General features: G+C 35.7%; 4 protein-coding genes and 1 pseudogene across 4 annotated transcripts; 2 read left to right on the forward strand and 3 right to left on the reverse strand.

The window, feature by feature from the left end:
* Window positions 1-962: 962 nt before the first annotated feature.
* On the reverse strand, window positions 963-1,591 carry LOC120153550 (probable LRR receptor-like serine/threonine-protein kinase RKF3). Its single transcript, XM_039165477.1, is given in 2 exon segments — window positions 963-1,186; window positions 1,189-1,591. Coding segments are annotated over 2 exon segments (627 nt in total).
* Window positions 1,592-1,600: 9 nt separating this feature from the next.
* Window positions 1,601-2,845, reverse strand: LOC120153551 (annotated as a pseudogene).
* Window positions 2,846-7,256: 4,411 nt separating this feature from the next.
* Window positions 7,257-8,615, forward strand: LOC120153552 (protein VAPYRIN-LIKE-like). Its single transcript, XM_039165478.1, has one exon. It carries the CDS (start codon window positions 7,257-7,259, stop codon window positions 8,613-8,615), a length of 1,359 nt encoding a protein of 452 aa, XP_039021409.1.
* A 1,609-nt stretch (window positions 8,616-10,224) lies between these two features.
* On the forward strand, window positions 10,225-10,889 carry LOC120153432 (histone H2AX-like). The gene is made up of 2 exons (XM_039165388.1): window positions 10,225-10,490; window positions 10,577-10,889. Exons 1-2 carry the CDS (start codon window positions 10,293-10,295, stop codon window positions 10,796-10,798), a joined length of 420 nt encoding a protein of 139 aa, XP_039021319.1. The 5' UTR covers window positions 10,225-10,292; the 3' UTR covers window positions 10,799-10,889.
* Window positions 10,890-11,074: 185 nt separating this feature from the next.
* LOC120153425 lies at window positions 11,075-13,892 on the reverse strand. Its single transcript, XM_039165380.1, has 4 exons — window positions 12,917-13,892; window positions 11,694-11,898; window positions 11,458-11,587; window positions 11,075-11,370 (listed from the first exon to the last, which is right to left on the reverse strand). Exons 1-4 carry the CDS (start codon window positions 13,798-13,800, stop codon window positions 11,090-11,092), a joined length of 1,500 nt encoding a protein of 499 aa, XP_039021311.1. The 5' UTR covers window positions 13,801-13,892; the 3' UTR covers window positions 11,075-11,089.
* Between the last annotated feature and the right edge of the window lie 4,042 nt (window positions 13,893-17,934).

Below are 17,934 nucleotides of genomic sequence, written 5' to 3' on the forward strand. Positions count from 1 at the left end.
CATGTTGGGGAAAGTGTTGGTGGACTCAAACTGTTGTTGCTTCGTCATTGTGGGATTTCTAGCATTTTCATCTCTCCATTCCCTCATCGTTTATCTGTTAATGACCAAGAGTTCATTCAGGACCTTTTTCATGCTATTGTTGCGGTGGAGTATTTGGGAAGCCCTAAATTACTCAAGGAAACGAAATCAGTTAGAAAGGGTTATTATCCTACCAATGTCTTGGGTTGATTGTTTACTACGACAAGGTTGCGTCATGAAACCCAACATAAACCTGGAACTCTGCGTCTACTTGTCGTTTTCATGTTTGCGAAAGTTTTTTCATGAATTCGGTTGGCTGCCAATATGACTTACAATTCCATGCAAGTCTTTTATTTATTTCTTTTTATAATGTATCTTTCCTTCTTACTTATACTCTATTTCTCTTGAAACTGTAGAATCAATTCATAAGTTGGACTAGATTAAAGGTTTTGACTCAAATTTTCATATATTGTCTATTATTTATATCGTCGATAAATAATAAAACCATTTATTTTTCATATATTTTTTAACTTTTCAACAATCAATGTATTAATATAATAGACATCAGCTGAACAATGTTCACAAAATTACTTTTTCACTAATAATATATCAAATAATATTTCTTATGCGTAAATACAATTTCTTCCACAAATCAATTTATGTTGCACAGAAAGAAAGAAAAAAAATGTTGATATACCGTACACCATTAAATATTTACAAATTGAAACGAGTCTTGTATGCCCTTGTATCGATTGAGTTTAATCGTATCTAACTTGATTGTATATATCCATTGTATCAGTATATGCAGTTCTGCGTTCATGAGAAACTTCTATTGAAGAGCTCCATCACCCTATTATGTTGTGTTGTTCTTATGAGAAACTTCTAATGATGACCCTGAACTTGTGACCTTATCCGAGCCATTACATTTTGTAGATCTCTCGATGTCATCGATGTGGCCGTTCAGGGATCGAGGGAACAGAAACGTCTGTTTCCAACATTTTCACAACCTGATCAATGGATGGCCTGCATCGTAACTCCGGATGAGAACAAAGAACCGCTACCAACACATATTTCTCCAGAACTTCTGGAGGCCCCAACTTCGGCATGCCAGCTTCGATAACGTCCAAAGCTTTCTCGTTCTTCACCAGCGACCACGCCCAATCAGCACTACAGAAGAGTGGTTCTCATCAGTCATAGTGAGCGCCTTTATTCCACTCAACAGTGCATGAAGTATCACACCAAAACTATACACATCGCTCCTATCAGTCAATTGGCCATACAGTGCATACTCAGGGGCAACATATCCCATTGTTCCAGCTACCCTGGTAGTCAAATGTGTCATCCCTTCCGGTGTAAACTTGGCAAGTCCGAAATCCGCGACCTTGGCCTCAAACATGTCATCCAAAAGTATATTACTCGCTTTGATATCCCTATGAATGATTGCAGGTTGCGCCCCGTAATGAAAATAAGCCACCCCCCTTGCCGTCCCTAACGCAATCTTTCTACGAATAGGCCAACTAGGTCTCACTTTTGTTGGACCGAAGAGATGATCATGCAAACTCCCGTTCTTCATTAAGCCCCAACTCCGGCATGCCAGCTTCGATAACGTCCAAAGCTTTCTCGTTCTTCACCAGCGACCACGCCCAATCAGCACTACAGAAGGGTGGTTCTCATCAGTCATAGTGAGCGCCTTTTTTCCACTCAACAGTGCAAGAAGTATCACACCAAAACTATACACATCGCTCCTATCAGTCAATTGGCCATACAGTGCATACTCAGGGGCAACATATCCCATTGTTCCAGCTACCCTGGTAGTCAAATGTGTCATCCCTTCCGGTGTAAACTTGGCAAGTCCGAAATCCGCGACCTTGGCCTCAAACATGTCATCCAAAAGTATATTACTCGCTTTGATATCCCTATGAATGATTGCAGGTTGCGCCCCGTAATGAAAATAAGCCACCCCCTTGCCGTCCCTAACGCAATCTTTCTACGAATAGGCCAACTAGGTCTCACTTTTGTTGGACCGAAGAGATGATCATGCAAACTCCCGTTCTTCATTAAATCACACACGACTATCCTCTGATGACCGTCTGATGGTGTCGTAGCAGTACAATATCCTCTTAAAGCAACAAGATTCACATGCCTAACACTAGCGATAACCTCTACTTCGTGCTTGAAATGGGCATATCCGACGGAGGAACAGTTCTTGAACCTCTTGAAGGCAACCCCAGAGCCATCAGATAAGTAGCCTTTGTACATATTCCCATAGCCTCCCCTGCCTATCATGTTATCTATAGAGAAATTCCTTGTAGCTTCCTTAATCTCATCGAAGTAAACTTAACCAAATTAGTACTTTCAAGATTCTGAATTCGATCCCTCCTTTTCTTCTTTGAATCTCGATGTTTTCTATAAAGAAATCAAGACCCAACAATGAAAACAGCTAAACCAACCCCAACCCCGACTATTACACCCCAGTTTACACCTTTTTGCTTACCATCACCATTGCTGCCATCACTTAATTGAAAATAAACATATGGCCGTACCTTCATTTGTTGGTCCGAAATGATTAGCAACAGCTGCTGCATAAATAAACGGGTACGCCGTGCAGTCGGACACGTTGGCAATCGAATTGTTCGCCCTGTACAAAGCTTTTAAAATATCTCATTTGTGATCATCCATCTAGCTCAGTTGGTAGAGCGTAAGGCTCTTAACCTTGTGGTCGTAGGATCTAGTCTCACTGAGTACAATTCATAACGGAGGTCTTCCACGGAAACTGCTCTCAACCTGGTATTGGGGCAGCCTACTACTCTACCTCCCCTTACCCCATTACATATAGGAATAGGGTTACCTAATCATTTGTGATGACCCAATTTCATCTTTATCCTTACATCGGTCAGACTCAAATTAGAAGGGATGAACTTCATTTCTTTTATTTTGATCTTAGATGATATTAGTATAGAAAATATCGCTTGAAAGACCTTTACGTAAGTAAAAATTTCTTCTATAAAACGCATATTTTGAAAAACACTTCCCATATTTTTTTATTAAAAAATATATATCATTTTGATAAATAATATTGTTTGGATATTACTATAATAAAAAAGTTATTTTGATATTATTCTCATAAATTAGCCAAAATTTTATTTCATTCTTTTATTATTAAAATTATTTATTTCAGTTGTTTATATGTATTCGGGTTTGTTGGAGTTTAATTCTTCTTATAACGATCAAGTTAATTTAAGATTTTCCGGTTGCAGTTATATAATTTTCAAAGTTAGGTGTGATTTATGTTGATATGATGTAAAATATTTGATTATTTTTAATTTAAAATATAACGAAAGTTTTGATTACATATTATAGGCTGAATGCGACCAAATAAACAAAAAAGCATAGGTTTAAAATTTAATTTTAACAGTAGAATTATATTTGGTATTTAATTATTAATTTCTTTAAATAAGTTAATTGTATTTTTAAAAGGTATACTATGTGGTTCTATCCAATGGAGTTTATAGATTTTTTTTAAAAGTATTGAAATTCTAAAATAATATTAAAAAAATATAAAACAAATTAATAAATGTACGAAAATATCACTTGACAATCGTAAGGCATACGATATCAACTAATCTATAAAATTATTAAATTTAATGACTAACGTTGATTAAATAGATGAATTGATAAAAGTTCAATACACATATGATTCAATCGGATAAAAAAATTAAATATTTATTTTATTTTTTCAATAATTTATGGCTTTGGACAACCTTAAACTAATCTTTAAGTGCTTACCTTTAAATTTATTAAACTTCAAAAATTAAAAGAACATACAATATATAAGAGATGTTTTATCCCTAATCTCACAATCATTCGAACAAAATAGTTGGGGGTAATAATTGAAACTAATGTGACTATAAGCACAAACAAATAATTTAAGCCAAGCCTATGTCGTTATTATTAGATCTAAGTTTATTTTTTAATATCCCATCAAACAATTGATTAATCCTTATAAAATATAAGGAAATCCAAAGCATAAGATGCTTAATCTTATTCGTTAAATACAACACATGGTGGCATCACCTTGAAAACGCCACGCTACGAAAATTCCATTGGAGCCGATTTTTGTAGTTGAAAGTTGTTCATCTTTCATCAATCACCAAAAAGTGTATACTTGTCCTCTTTTCATCTATTAAAATTAGGTTATCTTTATCCCAATGACGAATCTAATGATTCTTCATTATAGCGTTTGATTAATAGTAGTAGTCAAAGACAGATGTAGATGAAATCGAACTTATAAAATTTTAAGGAAAAAAAAATAAATTCTTAATAAAATATATAAATAAGATATCTAAAATATATAATAATTTTAAATTTTCGGAGGAGTAATTACTCCACACTCTCCATCATCCACCCATCCCTAATAGTAAGGACTTGAAGCATGTTTTAGTAAAAACATATTTTAACATTTGATTATCGATAACAAGAGTAACAATTATAATTAAAAAATATTAAATAGTATAATTAATTTATTTTCGATTAGAGCAATAACTATAATCCTAACCAATCATTACGATTACATAATTTCAATACAACATAATAATTAAATTATCTCAAATTAAAAGTAAAAACAAAGTGATCTAAACCCTAAATGAGTATCGATACTGTTGAGTTAATCGATCGACGAATATGGTCAAGAGGGGGGTGAATTGACAATTAAAATTTTGGTGGAAGCTTTTGTAGAAAATTGAAAATATTTGCACAGCGATTTAGAGTGGTTCGACTTTTTCAACCAAAGTCTACATCCACTACATTAGCTATCAACACTAAGGATTTTCCACAAATTCGCTAATTTGTCTTTCTTTTAAGGACAAAGAGTAATCTTACAATCCCTCAAGAATTATACCCAAATTCTTGATAACACTCTCTCCCAAAGAGAACAATACAAATTTTGTAAACTTACAAGAAATCCTCGCATGGCAAAATTGAAAATATTTGCACAGCGATTTAGAGTGGTTCGACTTTTTCAACCAAAGTCTACATCCACTACATTAGCTATCAACACTAAGGATTTTCCACAAATTCGCTAATTTGTCTTTCTTTTAAGGACAAAGAGTAATCTTACAAATCCCTCAAGAATTATACCCCAAATTCTTGATAACACTCTCTCCCAAAGAGAACAATACAAATTTTGTAAACTTACAAGAAAATCCTCGCATGGCAAGATGTTTGCACAATTCTAGAACAAAGAAAGAATACTCAAGAATAATACAATTGGGCACAATAAGTGTTCTTGAAAGCAAAAATGAATATTGAGTAAAATAGGCTTGAAAATGCTCAAACTTGATGTTTGATGATTTCTCTTTGATTCTCTCTTGATTCTTGTTGATTCTCTTGTTTCTTGTTGTTGATCAATGGCTTCTAAGCTTGTTTAAATACTCCTTCAATTGATTTTGAACGTTGAGGATGATTAGTGGAGTCAATGGAGTCGTTTAAGTGTGAAAACAATTAATAAAATTGTTTGGAGCGTGGGGGGAATCGGTACCCCCTCATAGGGAATCGATTCCCTTAGTGTAAAATTCAAATATTTTGACTGTTGAACAAGAGGGAATCGGTTCCCTCCGAGCATTCTGTTATTTCTCGAAGCCAAACCATTCAGGGGGGAATCGGTTCCCTATGAACAATATGGAATTTTGGCTTATTTTTTGTTCGAAATACTTTGTAAAATTGTTTTGAGAATATTTTAAGATTGATACTTAATTTTTCACTTTGGTAAGGTTTAAAAATGATCTTTGAAAGACTCGGAGTAATATTTTGATATTCAAATAAATTATATCGAATATTCTTATAAAATCTTTTGTAAAATCTTAAAATTCATTTTAACTTAATTTGTTATATCGAAACATCAAAATATTTTCAACAGATGCTATCATCGAGAATAAAAAATGTAGCTAAACAGTATCGAAACCAAAGAAAGGTATTGACACTAAAATGAGTTTCGAAGTGTCAATAAATATTGAGTATTGATACTCAAAGGGAGGTAACAATATCAAATAATTTTGATTAATTAATATGTACATATCAATACTATTTGAAGATTCGATGTAATTAATTTAATGTGGATATCGATACATTTATCTCATACCAGTACTACATGAACGCAATATCAAATATCATATGAATTGTATTGACACGGACCGCCTTAAATGTCTCAAATGTACAAATAATATTTGAATTTGTTGATGTTTATGTTTTGATCCTCAATTAGACTGACATTGTATGTTGTTGTTTTCGGTGACCCAAATAAGGTTGTGCTTGTAATTTAGTCCTTAAAATCATAATTAAATTAATTACTTATCTAATAATCAAATTAAGGTTAATAAGTGATCGATATTGTATCCGATCACTCAATATAACATCATTGATCTGATTTTTGACCAAATCAGAATGAGGGTATTACAACCTCGAACGGAATTCTTAAAGTTGCTTGAGAATATCATGGTCTTTGGGATTTGCTACCATTTTTATTGACTACAAAATTTTCAGAAAGAGATCATTAATTGTTTGAACCATACAAAGATGATGTTGAGTAACATTACGTAGACTTTAACTCGACACCCTACTTACGCTCCAAACATGGGCGGAAGTAGGCTTGGGCCTACCTAGGTCCCGACCCGACCCAAACTAAAAATATTATATTTTATAAACTTTGTGAAAGAGGAACCTTCAAAGCATTTTATCTGCTTACGAGTATTTCAAAGAAATAATGTAAAAAGCCATCAGTATCGAACAACGATTTAAAAAAAAAAAAAAACTCGTTAGAGAAAATATTCACCATACGATCAAGGTACACATCGCAACTCTTCTTTCAAGTTCTCTACTTAGTTCAACGCCGTTGGTTGACTCAAGGCGGTGGTCCAATATCATGGCCCTAAAATCAGGCTGCGAAACGCAGCTTGTTCAATGGATTACAAAGCCACGACAACGACTCTTTCTTGCTTTCATTTTCAAAGTCTTTCGATACTGTTGTTCAATCCAAACCTAAACCCACGATTGTTAACATTCAAAATTAATTGCTCAATCAGGTGACTTCATAACAAATAAACTTTTTATAAAAGCTCGCAACCCAGAAATTAGCATCTTTTTCTTCTTCTTCTTCCTCTTCCATTTTTTCTCGACAAACAAACAAGCCCTTCTTAAATCTCAAAACTTTCCCAGGGAAAAAAGGCCCGGAGTTAGTGACTCCAATGGACAGGTTAGTGAAAGCAGATGTGAAAGAAGTCGAATTAGTGTTCATTAAAGGCCAAAAGAGCTCCATAACTTTCACTTTAACAAATCTTATGCACACCATGTCTGTTGCCGTTTCTTTATACACGAAAAAGCCATCTTTCTTCTCTTTCAACAAGCCTTTCTCCATAATCCCTCCCCTTTCATCTTCATCCTACACTCTCCTCTCCCAGCCGTCTGATCAACCTCCTTTGACCAACCCTCCCGATGCCATCACCGTCAAAACCACCATGGTTCCTTTGGGGAAAGTCAATCACGACGATACCCGCCGCCGATTCTCCAAGCCCGGACCCCACATATTCAAGGACGCTACTTTGCCGATTTCCTTTCTGGGTCCCCAAGTGATCGAACATCTCATTTCCAGCAATACCCAAATTTCAGATACGGATTTCTTCTTCAACAAAGCAATCTCCGGGTGTTCCGGGAATCAACTCACGGTGTTACTCCAATCCGCTGCCGTTTCAGGGAAAGCCGATCTGGTCCGTACGTTAATCGATCACGGTGGAGATGTAAATCATAAGGAATCTAATGGAAGGTCCTTGATCTCCTTAGCTGTTGAAGCTGGGAATCTTGATGTTTTCAATGTGTTGATTTCCTCTGGTTGTGAAATCGATAACTCAGTTGACCATGTTTTTCACTACGCAGCGGCCATAAACAGAGTAGATTTGATGGATGCTTTGTTTCGAGCTTATAAGAACACGGATTCGATCGATTCGGTTGACTTTAACGGTAGAACCCCAATTCACATATCTGCAATCCACGGATGCACCCAAGTGATTCGGTTTTGTTTATCAGTAGGTGCCAGCCCTGAAGCTTTGGACGTCGATAAATGCACCCCACTTCATTTAGCTGCCAAGGGAGGCCATTTAGACACCGTGGAATGTTTGTTAGAGGCATCAAATTACTCCAAATACGCATTAAACAAACAAGGGAAGACCGCTTTCATGCTCGCCATCGAAAACGACCGCTCGAATGTGTACGGTTCATTGCATTTAGACGATGCTTTGAGCCGTGCGGCGAGGATCGGGGACGTGAATGGTATAAAGAGTTGCATAGACGAAGGGGCGAACGTGAATGGGAAGGACCAAAATGGGTGGACGCCTTTACATAGGGCGGCATTCAAAGGTAAAATGGAGGGTGTTCGGGCTTTGCTCGGATACGGTGGCGAGGTTAACGTTTTCGATAAAAACGGGTATACGCCGTTGCATTGCGCGGTGGAGGCAGGACATGTCGAGGTTACTTTGTTGTTGATCGGTCATGGAGCGAAAGCTAATTTGAAGTGTCAAAGGTACGGGTACGGGGGTTGGTTTGAAATCTGATTGTTCTAAGAATCATTTTTGCTATCGTAGTTGTATTGTTCAGCCTTTGTGTAATGACGAGAAGGAACGAGCTTGATTAGGGATGGGACCCGAATCCGATCCGACCGGATCAGGTTAGTTTTTTTAAATAGGTTTCAAGTCGAGTCAGATTTGAATTTAGGGTAAAAAAATTCGATCCGAACTAAAAAAATATAATTTTACCTTTTATATATATAAATAATTACAATAATGTCTCTTTATATTTTTTAACTAAATCAATGTTTTTATTGAAAAATAATAATATTTTATTATTAGTTCGGATCGGGTCGAATCAGATTCGGATTTTATCTTAAAAAATTAGGTCGGATTCGGGTTGTATGGAGGGTATATATTTTTTGAGTCAAGCTAAATTGAATGAATGATGTAAAATTTTTGGCTCGGATCGATTGACCCAAATCCGGCTCAAACCCGACCCATGCCCATCCCTAGGCTTATCAATGAATTTGCCTTTTTTTTTTTACTAGTTGTGAAAATGTGGAGAGTCAGTAAAGTTGTATGATATGTGATTAGCCGATGGCGTTACTTGCTTCAAGTGAATTAAAGCTGTTTATACAAAAATGAGGAAACCCAAGAATTTTATAGCTGATGAGGCCCAAAACAGTAGTAAAAGATAGCTACGAGCAAGTTGGTCCAAAGCAAGTACTTTTAGCTCCAACATTTATTTCAGGTTTGGACTGATATGCATGCAATCCTATAAATATTAGGGGTAAATACGTTCCACTTTCTATCTAAATTTACTTGTATATAAAATTATAATATATATTTTTTTTCTCGTTGAAGAGAGTGGGTACCCTAGGTACAATTTATCCTGGTGTTTCCACCTGTCTCATATAATCAGCCTCTTGAGGCATCTGCTCAAATACGTGTAAACCTGTGGGGAGCTTCCATGCATACTTAGCTAGGTTATCGGCTTCCTTTTTCTTCTCCCTTGGCGTGTACTCAATTCTACTGTCCACTCGGCCTTTAGCAGATCCCAATGTGTATGGTATATTTATAATTTTATTTTTAAGAGAAGATATTTAATGAGTATAGTATTGATGGAGGTATAAAAAAAATCAAATAACTTATCAAAACAATGAATTTGTAAAAAAATTACAGTAACACATAAGTTTGAATAAAATGTTAAGTTGAGAAATTGAATTGCATAAAAAATAAATTTATTGTTAAAATTATAAATTAAAATTACATATATATTTTATAGTGGTAAATAAATATATGATTCAAATTTAATTAACATGAATTGAAAATAGAAAAAGAAATAAAAATAAATATTCGATCAAGTATTTTTTTTGAAGGATCTATAAAGTAAAACTAAATTCAAATTAAAAGATTTGAAGTTAATTCAACCAAAATTTTCACTTCCCGCTTATTTTTAAGATATTGTTATCCCCCAGCTTCAAAAATCGCACAAAAAAACATACCTTCCCACGTTAGCGATCCAATTGAAATCGGCGCCAACAAAACTCCACTTTGGTGATCCGCGTGAAATCAAATCAACCAATTAGAATGCGGTATCTGCTCTCTATATAAGCCCTAAGCCCCACAGTGAAATCCCGCCATCTCCCTACGAACTATCAGAGTATCCATCTCTCTCGCCCAAGTTTCTCTTCGAAAAAGATACTACTAAAATCTGCAATCATGAGCTCTGCAGCCACATCAACCAAGGGAGGCAGGGGCAAGGTAACTTCCAAAGCCGTTTCTAGGTCCAGTAAAGCTGGTCTCCAGTTCCCCGTCGGCCGCATCGCTCGTTTCCTCAAGAAAGGACGCTACGCCGAGCGCGTTGGATCTGGCTCCCCCGTTTACCTTTCCGCTGTTCTCGAATATCTCACCGCTGAGGTTGGTGAAATGGAAATTTCTTAATAATTTCAGTGAAATTTCTATAATTTTACACGAGGGCTTTAATTGATTGTCTAACTTTGCAGGTTTTGGAATTGGCTGGAAATGCTGCGAGAGATAACAAGAAGAACAGAATTATTCCAAGGCATATTCAATTGGCAGTGAGGAATGATGAAGAACTGAGCAGGCTGATGGGAGGTGTGACGATTGCAAATGGAGGGGTTTTGCCTAATATCAACCAGACTCTACTGCCAAAGAAGGTCGGGAAAGGAAAGGGCGAGATCGGTTCTATTTCTCAGGAATTTTAGGGATTTTTTTAAGCTGCGCAGATAGCATGTATTGGAACTTGAGTTTTTCACTTGCTAATGTATTTCAGAGTAGAGAAAATTTAGAATTGAATTTTGTTCTAAATATTGTGTGCAGTTTTTTTCAAGAAACGCTCATCCGTACAAGCAATGGTTTAATATATTTGTGTTATTCGGTTACGTTAAATTTCGTACCGATTTATATGTAACGAAGTCTTTATGGCTTGTTTCCTTTTCTTCAAGAACAATACAAATAAATCCCAAACCAGATATGAAATCCCATACTTAATAGTTCTATTTATGCCAATGATTTGTTTTCCATATGCTTTTCAATGGAGAATTGTCACTTATCTTCACAACTTTCTGTTTCAGTTTTGTTTGCTGCCCTCGCTTTCTGCTGCCATTTTCTTCAGCATGGTCGTTTTCTTTTACTATATCAACTTTCACTATATGGTGATCCGATGTCCCTTTCGATGACAACACCGAATATGAGCCAGGGACGAATTTATATGGTGAATCTGGGGATGCCAGTATGTAATCAACCCGAGTCCCATACTTACATGTCCCCTGCACACCTGCAGCATACAAAAATAAAAATTGAGTGATGATTTTAATCAAACAATTGAGTGCAAAGTTGAAAGGGAGTAAGTTAATCTATTTACTTTGTCCTTTGGCAATCACGACGACCGGCTCGCATTCCCCTGCAAAGTCCTTGGCATCAGTGTACTGTTTATTCTTCAGATACTTCATAACTTCAACCTTTGGTGTTGGTTTCCCCATTTCTTCGTAGTACTGTTGAAATACAAGATTCATTTACAGAAATGTTTTAACTTTAAAAATTGGGTAATAAAGATGAGGTTGAGGGAAATGCCCCACCCTCCATGGCCATGGATGTTACCTTAACAATATCTGTCCACCTCTCTGTGGAATAATCTGTTCCCTCCAAGGAATTGAGGTCTCCAGCTAAGATGTGTGGACCATCATTGGATTGAATTATTGCATTTATCTGCTTCATGCGCCAGTTCTCATCCAGATGGTCAAGGTGTGTGCAGTGGAAGTCGATTTCGCCTGTCTGGGGCACATCAATGGTTGCTAGCACATTCCTGTCGTCAATTATCAAACTGGAAAATTAGACACGCAACTCGTATTCACAGCAACCGAATAATCTTTACAATGCTGTTTTTTCAATAAATTTATGGACTTTCATGAACTCATCTCAGTGCAGACATAGTGAGGTATACGTCTTACGTAACTTTAATTGATATATAATTTGAAATTCATGATTTCGGTTTCCACTGAAACAAGCAAAAGCTAAAGTTGGAAATGTTTTGTAGCACTTTATCTTTCCCACTTTCGAGTAATGCTAACAATTATCAATCACTATTTGATCTTTCTCATAATTCTATAATTTTTCCACAAGGAAAAAGAAAAAAACAGCTTCAAAGTATGTGTTCGGTCAAATGCATTTTTCTTCACTAACTTCACCCACAAAGACTTAAATATCTGAACATTGCATAAATCGCTTGTAGTTATGTTGTTTCGATTCTTTATTCCCCCCCCCCCCATAATATCCGTGTCTAAAACACTATACGGAACTAAAAAAAAGGATCATACATTTAAAAGAATATTGAAGGAAGATTTAGTATTCCCTAAAAGTTTCAATCATTCAATGTTTAAAAGAATAAAAGGTAACAATTTTGGGAAAGAAACAATGAGGTAATTTTCTTATAATTTTGCAACCTTTTCTTTTGGGTGCATTAGGGAAATTATCGATATATATATATATATATATATATATATATATTATGCATGATGGGAAGATCAGAAAACTTAGATTAATCAATTACACATTCAAGAAATGGGTGCAAGTTCTTATGCTGTCAGCCGCGTACAGCTGTTATGACAGATAATCACGATGAAGACGATAAAGTTAATGGAAATTTGAACTTAAAATTGTTGAACGGGCAGAGTTCAAGGAACCATGGATAAACTAAAATTTGTGGGCCTTTTGGCAATAAATGATTTAAAATGTCAAACATGGATATACTCGAATTGGACTTATGTTTGAATAAGTGTATGAACAACATTAACACTATGGTTAATAAAATGTTAAAGACTAACCTGAAATCTGTGTCATCAAAGATCTTTTGCACTTTCCACCGCTTAATCGGCCACTTCGAAAGCACGGCGTTGCCGTACTCCGGCGCCCAACTCTCGGCAAACACATAGTTCATCCCCAAAGCAGCGGCTAAATCAGACAAGGGCTTCATTGCTTTCTCTTCCTCTGCTTTCACATCTTGCAGAGCTAATTTATCAGCATCCAAATCTTTCAACACTTCAAACACTGTTTTTCTACTTCTATAACTCCCACAATCATCAACCCAATTCCCCATATTCGCTGAAAAACTCATCGTTGATCTAAGCCGAGTTCTTCCCATACTCGAACAACCCTCCTTTTTATGCTCCGAAAAGCTCAATTGTCGACTACGCAATAACGAAATCTCGTTATCCGGTAAATTGATCAACACCCTTGGCTTCGATTTCATGAATTTTTGTTGCTTCGAGAGGTTCTCCTTTTCGTTCATGGAATTCGGGTGCAAGGGAGATTGCTTTAATATACTCTTCGGCCGATCAGACCTTGTAAGACCTTCGTTTTCATAGTCGAAACTCGAAGACTTGCTTGCTCTAGGCATTGCAGGGGCCATAGAAAACATGGCCGCATTGAAAGTCGCTACACGAATAGGCTTCACCGACTTCAGACTGCTCAATTCGCCGTCTTGGTGAACTTTTGAAGAACCGTTGACGATAGCATCATCTATATTATCACGATGACGGTCGGTTTTTGGTTTACTGTACACTTTTATGACGATTTTGGACTTTGAACGGCACCGGACCGGCCATCGGAGGTGAGTAAAGAGGCGTTTGATTCTTTTGTTAACGACTTTGAGCATAGTGGAGAAATGGGCGTTGTACAAAATAGGATCCAAAGCTCCTGCTGATTGCATGAGAAATTTAAAGGGGAAAAAGTTGCAGATGCAGAGCTACTTTTTAGATTTAGAACTCTGTTTGGAGGTGGAAGGGAGGTTGAATCAATTAAGTTTCCAAAGACTAAATTTTGAAGTAGTTTATTGGATCAAAGGGTTATCAAAATGCAATCTTTTTTCAGAAAAGGAGAATGAAAATTTTGTGGGGAATAAAGATAATGGAAGGTGCTAACAACTCCAAATAACATGTAATTAATTATTGATATATTCAAAGCCTTTTAAGTGATATTCTTATCCTGCCTACAAAATCCCATGCAGTTCTTCTATTGAAATGATAGATCAATTATCTTTAAAAATTTTATTAAATTTATATTTTCTAATGAAAAATCTTTGAACTAATAGATGAATTAAAAGTGATTAAAAAGGCATATTAAGAATGATTTGACAAAATATCCACCCTCCATCTGCTCTTTGATCTATCTCATTCCGCAATAAAGAAAAGGTGAATCTGAAGTTTCCATTTTTGAGGTCTAAACTGCAGCTTGAGAAGATAAAATGAAAACAAAGTATGCAAACCATACATATCTTTATTCACCTTTTCTTCTCAAGCTGAACTAGTATTAAGATGAACTTGTATAAACCAGCTAAACTAGCTATCACATCCACCTTTGCAAGTTTCTTTATATATATATATATAATGTCAAAAAAAATTAAAAAGAACTTCGAGTGTTAAGATGATGCCCCTAAACAACTTCGATGACTAAATTATGTGAAAATACTATAAAAATTGTAACACACTCAGACCGATACGGGTGATCCGATCCGAGGTGTCACATTAAGGCCACCAGAGCGACCCACACTGAAAAATCCGTAAAATTTTAAATTTTTTGTTAAACCATTTAAAACCATCAAACAATTTATAAATAAAAATACAAGTTCAGAAAATAATCTATAATTAGAACATAATTTAATAGTGCACTACTTAAAAACAAATTTCAAACTCTAATATAATAGCATTTAATAACTTATATGTCCCCTATTTACATGCGTCGTACTCCGCAAGCAGCGCCAGTGAAACTCCTATACTAATGTCGATAAAAGTATCGTATCAAATCCTTTAACTTGAAAAGGGGTAAGTAATAGAATGAGTTTTGGGAATCACAGTAATACAAAACTATTAGATGAATGTAATAGGTCATTATATATATATGATAAATCATAAATTTCCTTAGCGGTACAAACATCATCAGATTTTAGCGGTGAGTTCATATTCCATTAGCTAAGCCTTCAGCTACAAACAAGAATTTACGGTCTGAAGGAAGTATTCAGAGAGACAGATTCAGAATATTGAATTGGGGAGTCTAATGTGTTCCAACAAAACAGATAAATGTGTAAAGATACTTTAAAAACAATGGTAGTTTAAAAACATATTTTAAAACCATAATAATACCCTCCAACCGAACATCGATATACAATTCCCCAGAACTGCATCCATAAGGACTTACCCTATGCCTATTGGGCATAGGAGCCAACCTAAGGGATTATCTTGTGGCCTCAGAGCCTACCTAAGTGTCACCTAAGGTTCGTAAGGATTTGCCAGCTTGATCAGAGCTGAAACTCCATACTCCAGAATTCTACCCAGACAATATCCCAATAAACCATGCATAATTATATTTTCCAGTGAAAACATGTAACCTGAGAACACATATCATGTAGACATATTTCATAAACAGTAAATTAATACATTAGTAAGTTAGAATATCGAACAGTTAAAATATTTAGTAAATTAGTAGCTTTGGTAGATCACATTTAAGAACAGATAAAACAATCATATAACACACCAGATGATCTAGTTATTTTCCAGAGGTACTTGGTATTTATCAGGTAGGGAGCCACGAAATTTCTGCAAACTAATTGAATTTGAGAAACAAGATCCTTATAAAAAAGGGGTTTTGATAGATAACAGATTCATTAGTCATTATGAAATGATTTATCAAGATCATATAGTATTCATATATATTGGCAAGGTATTTTGGAATTGTTACATCAAAATTATTTAGGATTAAGACATTCCTAAAGTGATTCCATCAATCTAGCTTATAAGGGCATTTTAGTCATTTGAATTTATGAGAAATTTGATAAATCAGTTTAATAAGGGTATGCAGTAATTTACAGAATTCCATATTTCAAGCATCTTAATAGGTTTTCAATTCCAATCGTAATGTACAAATCCCAGCAAATGTGATACTTATCAAATATGTAGGTAGAGAAACTTCATGAATATTCATTTCTTAAAATTGACTACACTGTATAATCGAATTGATCACCTTCAGAACCATAGTTGGACGGGTCATGAGGAGAGGAACATGTATTTAAGCGGTATTTATTTACTTATCGTATTGTAACAGTATTAGTGTTGATCGACCTACTTAGGTCGTACTCTATAAACCTCAAGGGCGTTACAACATTAAAAGCTTCACCGATATCTTCAGAAGTTATCCAAATGCATTTGCTTTATCCAAATAATAAGGGTATTTAGGTCATTTTGGTATTCTAGGTAGATTTATTCATTTCAGTGCTTAAAGGTATTCAGTCATTCTAGGGCTTAAGGGTATTTTGGGTCATTTTACACTTTAGGAGTATTTTGGTTATTTTATAGTTCAATGGTATTTCAATCATTTTCTTCTATCCAGTCTTTCCATTTTATTCAATTTTTCCGAATAATTCAAACATAAATAATACTTTCGATGTTTTAGTCTTTAAGTGTTTGCTAATAAATCAATAATTCTAGGTATTGTACCTTCTCGGATGTTAGGATCTGATTATCAGTGACTTTCCGAATAGATCAGGATTTTAATAGGTGAATTAGTAGTTTATCAGATTAAATATGAATTCTCAGAGTACTTTCCCTATCAGAGTTAGTCCGGGCCATTTTTCCCTCATATAGGTAATTTTATAATTTCTTAACTGGGTGATTTCTGTATTAAAACTTTTAATGAGCATAAATAGAATTTAGAGATTCTGAGGTAAATTGCTTTTTCAAATAATCACTAAACTTAAAATTATTTCTTATCAATCTTCTAGTGTCTTATACGTGTAATATGAGTCTTATTCAGTTTAATTACTTTACATCGCATTTGGATCGAATTTAGAAATATTAACTACACATGTAACCAAAAATATTTGTCCATGCATTAACCAATACCAACATGTTCCATAAAGCATGCATAAGATAGTAATATATTATCTCGATTTTTTAGCAATTTCGATCGATCACTTAAACTCCATTCAATCGCTTTTAAACTTTAATACAATGTCCAAAAATATCTCAGATATAAACAAAATGAATTACATCATAAACAAAACTTAATTGCAAAAATCGAATCGAATCAAAAGGTAAAACATTGAAAAACAAATTACACACTTTGAATTTGGTGAAACAGATCTAATAAAACATACTTAGGGCATCGAAAAATCCAAAATATGACATTTTGGAAAAAGTCAATTTTTTGGTCAAAGTCAACCCAAGAAGTTAACAGTCATATGAGTTGGTTGGGTTAACCGACTCAGATCGGTTCAAGTGAATTCGGCTTGGGTCTGCTGGTTCGGTCTGCCGGTTTAGGTCTACCGGTTCAGGCTGATGGGTTTGGGTCACACACACCAACATTTCATCCCAAAACCCATACCCTTGCACCAGATTGGGATTAGGGTTCCAAACCTTTCGACTAATGGCGATGCGAGCGCGATCGGCAGTGAATGGACATCCCACGATCATACTGGCCACTACTAGAACGGAACACCTAAAGCAAAGGGAGGTCGACGATAAGGGAAAAGTCTTCGAATGACCACCCCCATTAATTGATGCGAACGACGACGAAGGTTCAAATGGAGGGTTTTGGTCGCGAGTTACCTTGGAGCGCAGACGCGACGACGGTGTCATGAACGGAGGACGCACGACAAGGGAAAGTCGTTGATTTCAATTGACAAAACAAGGAGGAGAGCATGGGTTCCCGAAGATCCTACGCGGCGTTATCCACTGTTGAAGGGCCGACGATACGGCGAGTGGGTCATTGGGTTTTGATCGGAGTGAGGTGGCGCTGTCGACGATGGCGGCAGTGTCAAACACAAACAACCGGAGTAGGCTAATCGACGGTG

The sequence above is a fragment of the Hibiscus syriacus genome, unplaced genomic scaffold, assembly GCF_006381635.1.
Source record: "Hibiscus syriacus cultivar Baekdansim isolate YM2019G1 unplaced genomic scaffold, ASM638163v2 tig00111100_pilon, whole genome shotgun sequence".
NCBI classification, from domain to species: Eukaryota; Viridiplantae; Streptophyta; class Magnoliopsida; order Malvales; family Malvaceae; genus Hibiscus; species Hibiscus syriacus.

What these genes read in the sequence shown, in the direction of transcription:
- LOC120153432 (XM_039165388.1), top strand. Translation starts at nt 10,293, where the DNA reads ATGAGCTCTGCAGCCACATCAACCAAGGGAGGCAGGGGCAAGGTAACT. An exon ending in TCGAATATCTCACCGCTGAG is followed by an intron (nt 10,491 to 10,576) that starts GTTGGTGAAATG and finishes CTAACTTTGCAG; the next exon opens with GTTTTGGAATTGGCTGGAAA.
- LOC120153552 (XM_039165478.1), top strand. Translation starts at nt 7,257, where the DNA reads ATGGACAGGTTAGTGAAAGCAGATGTGAAAGAAGTCGAATTAGTGTTC.
- LOC120153425 (XM_039165380.1), bottom strand. Translation starts at nt 13,800, where the DNA reads ATGCAATCAGCAGGAGCTTTGGATCCTATTTTGTACAACGCCCATTTC. An exon ending in TTTGATGACACAGATTTCAG is followed by an intron (nt 11,899 to 12,916) that starts GTTAGTCTTTAA and finishes AATTGACGACAG; the next exon opens with GAATGTGCTAGCAACCATTG. An exon ending in CGTGATTGCCAAAGGACAAA is followed by an intron (nt 11,371 to 11,457) that starts GTAAATAGATTA and finishes TGTATGCTGCAG; the next exon opens with GTGTGCAGGGGACATGTAAG.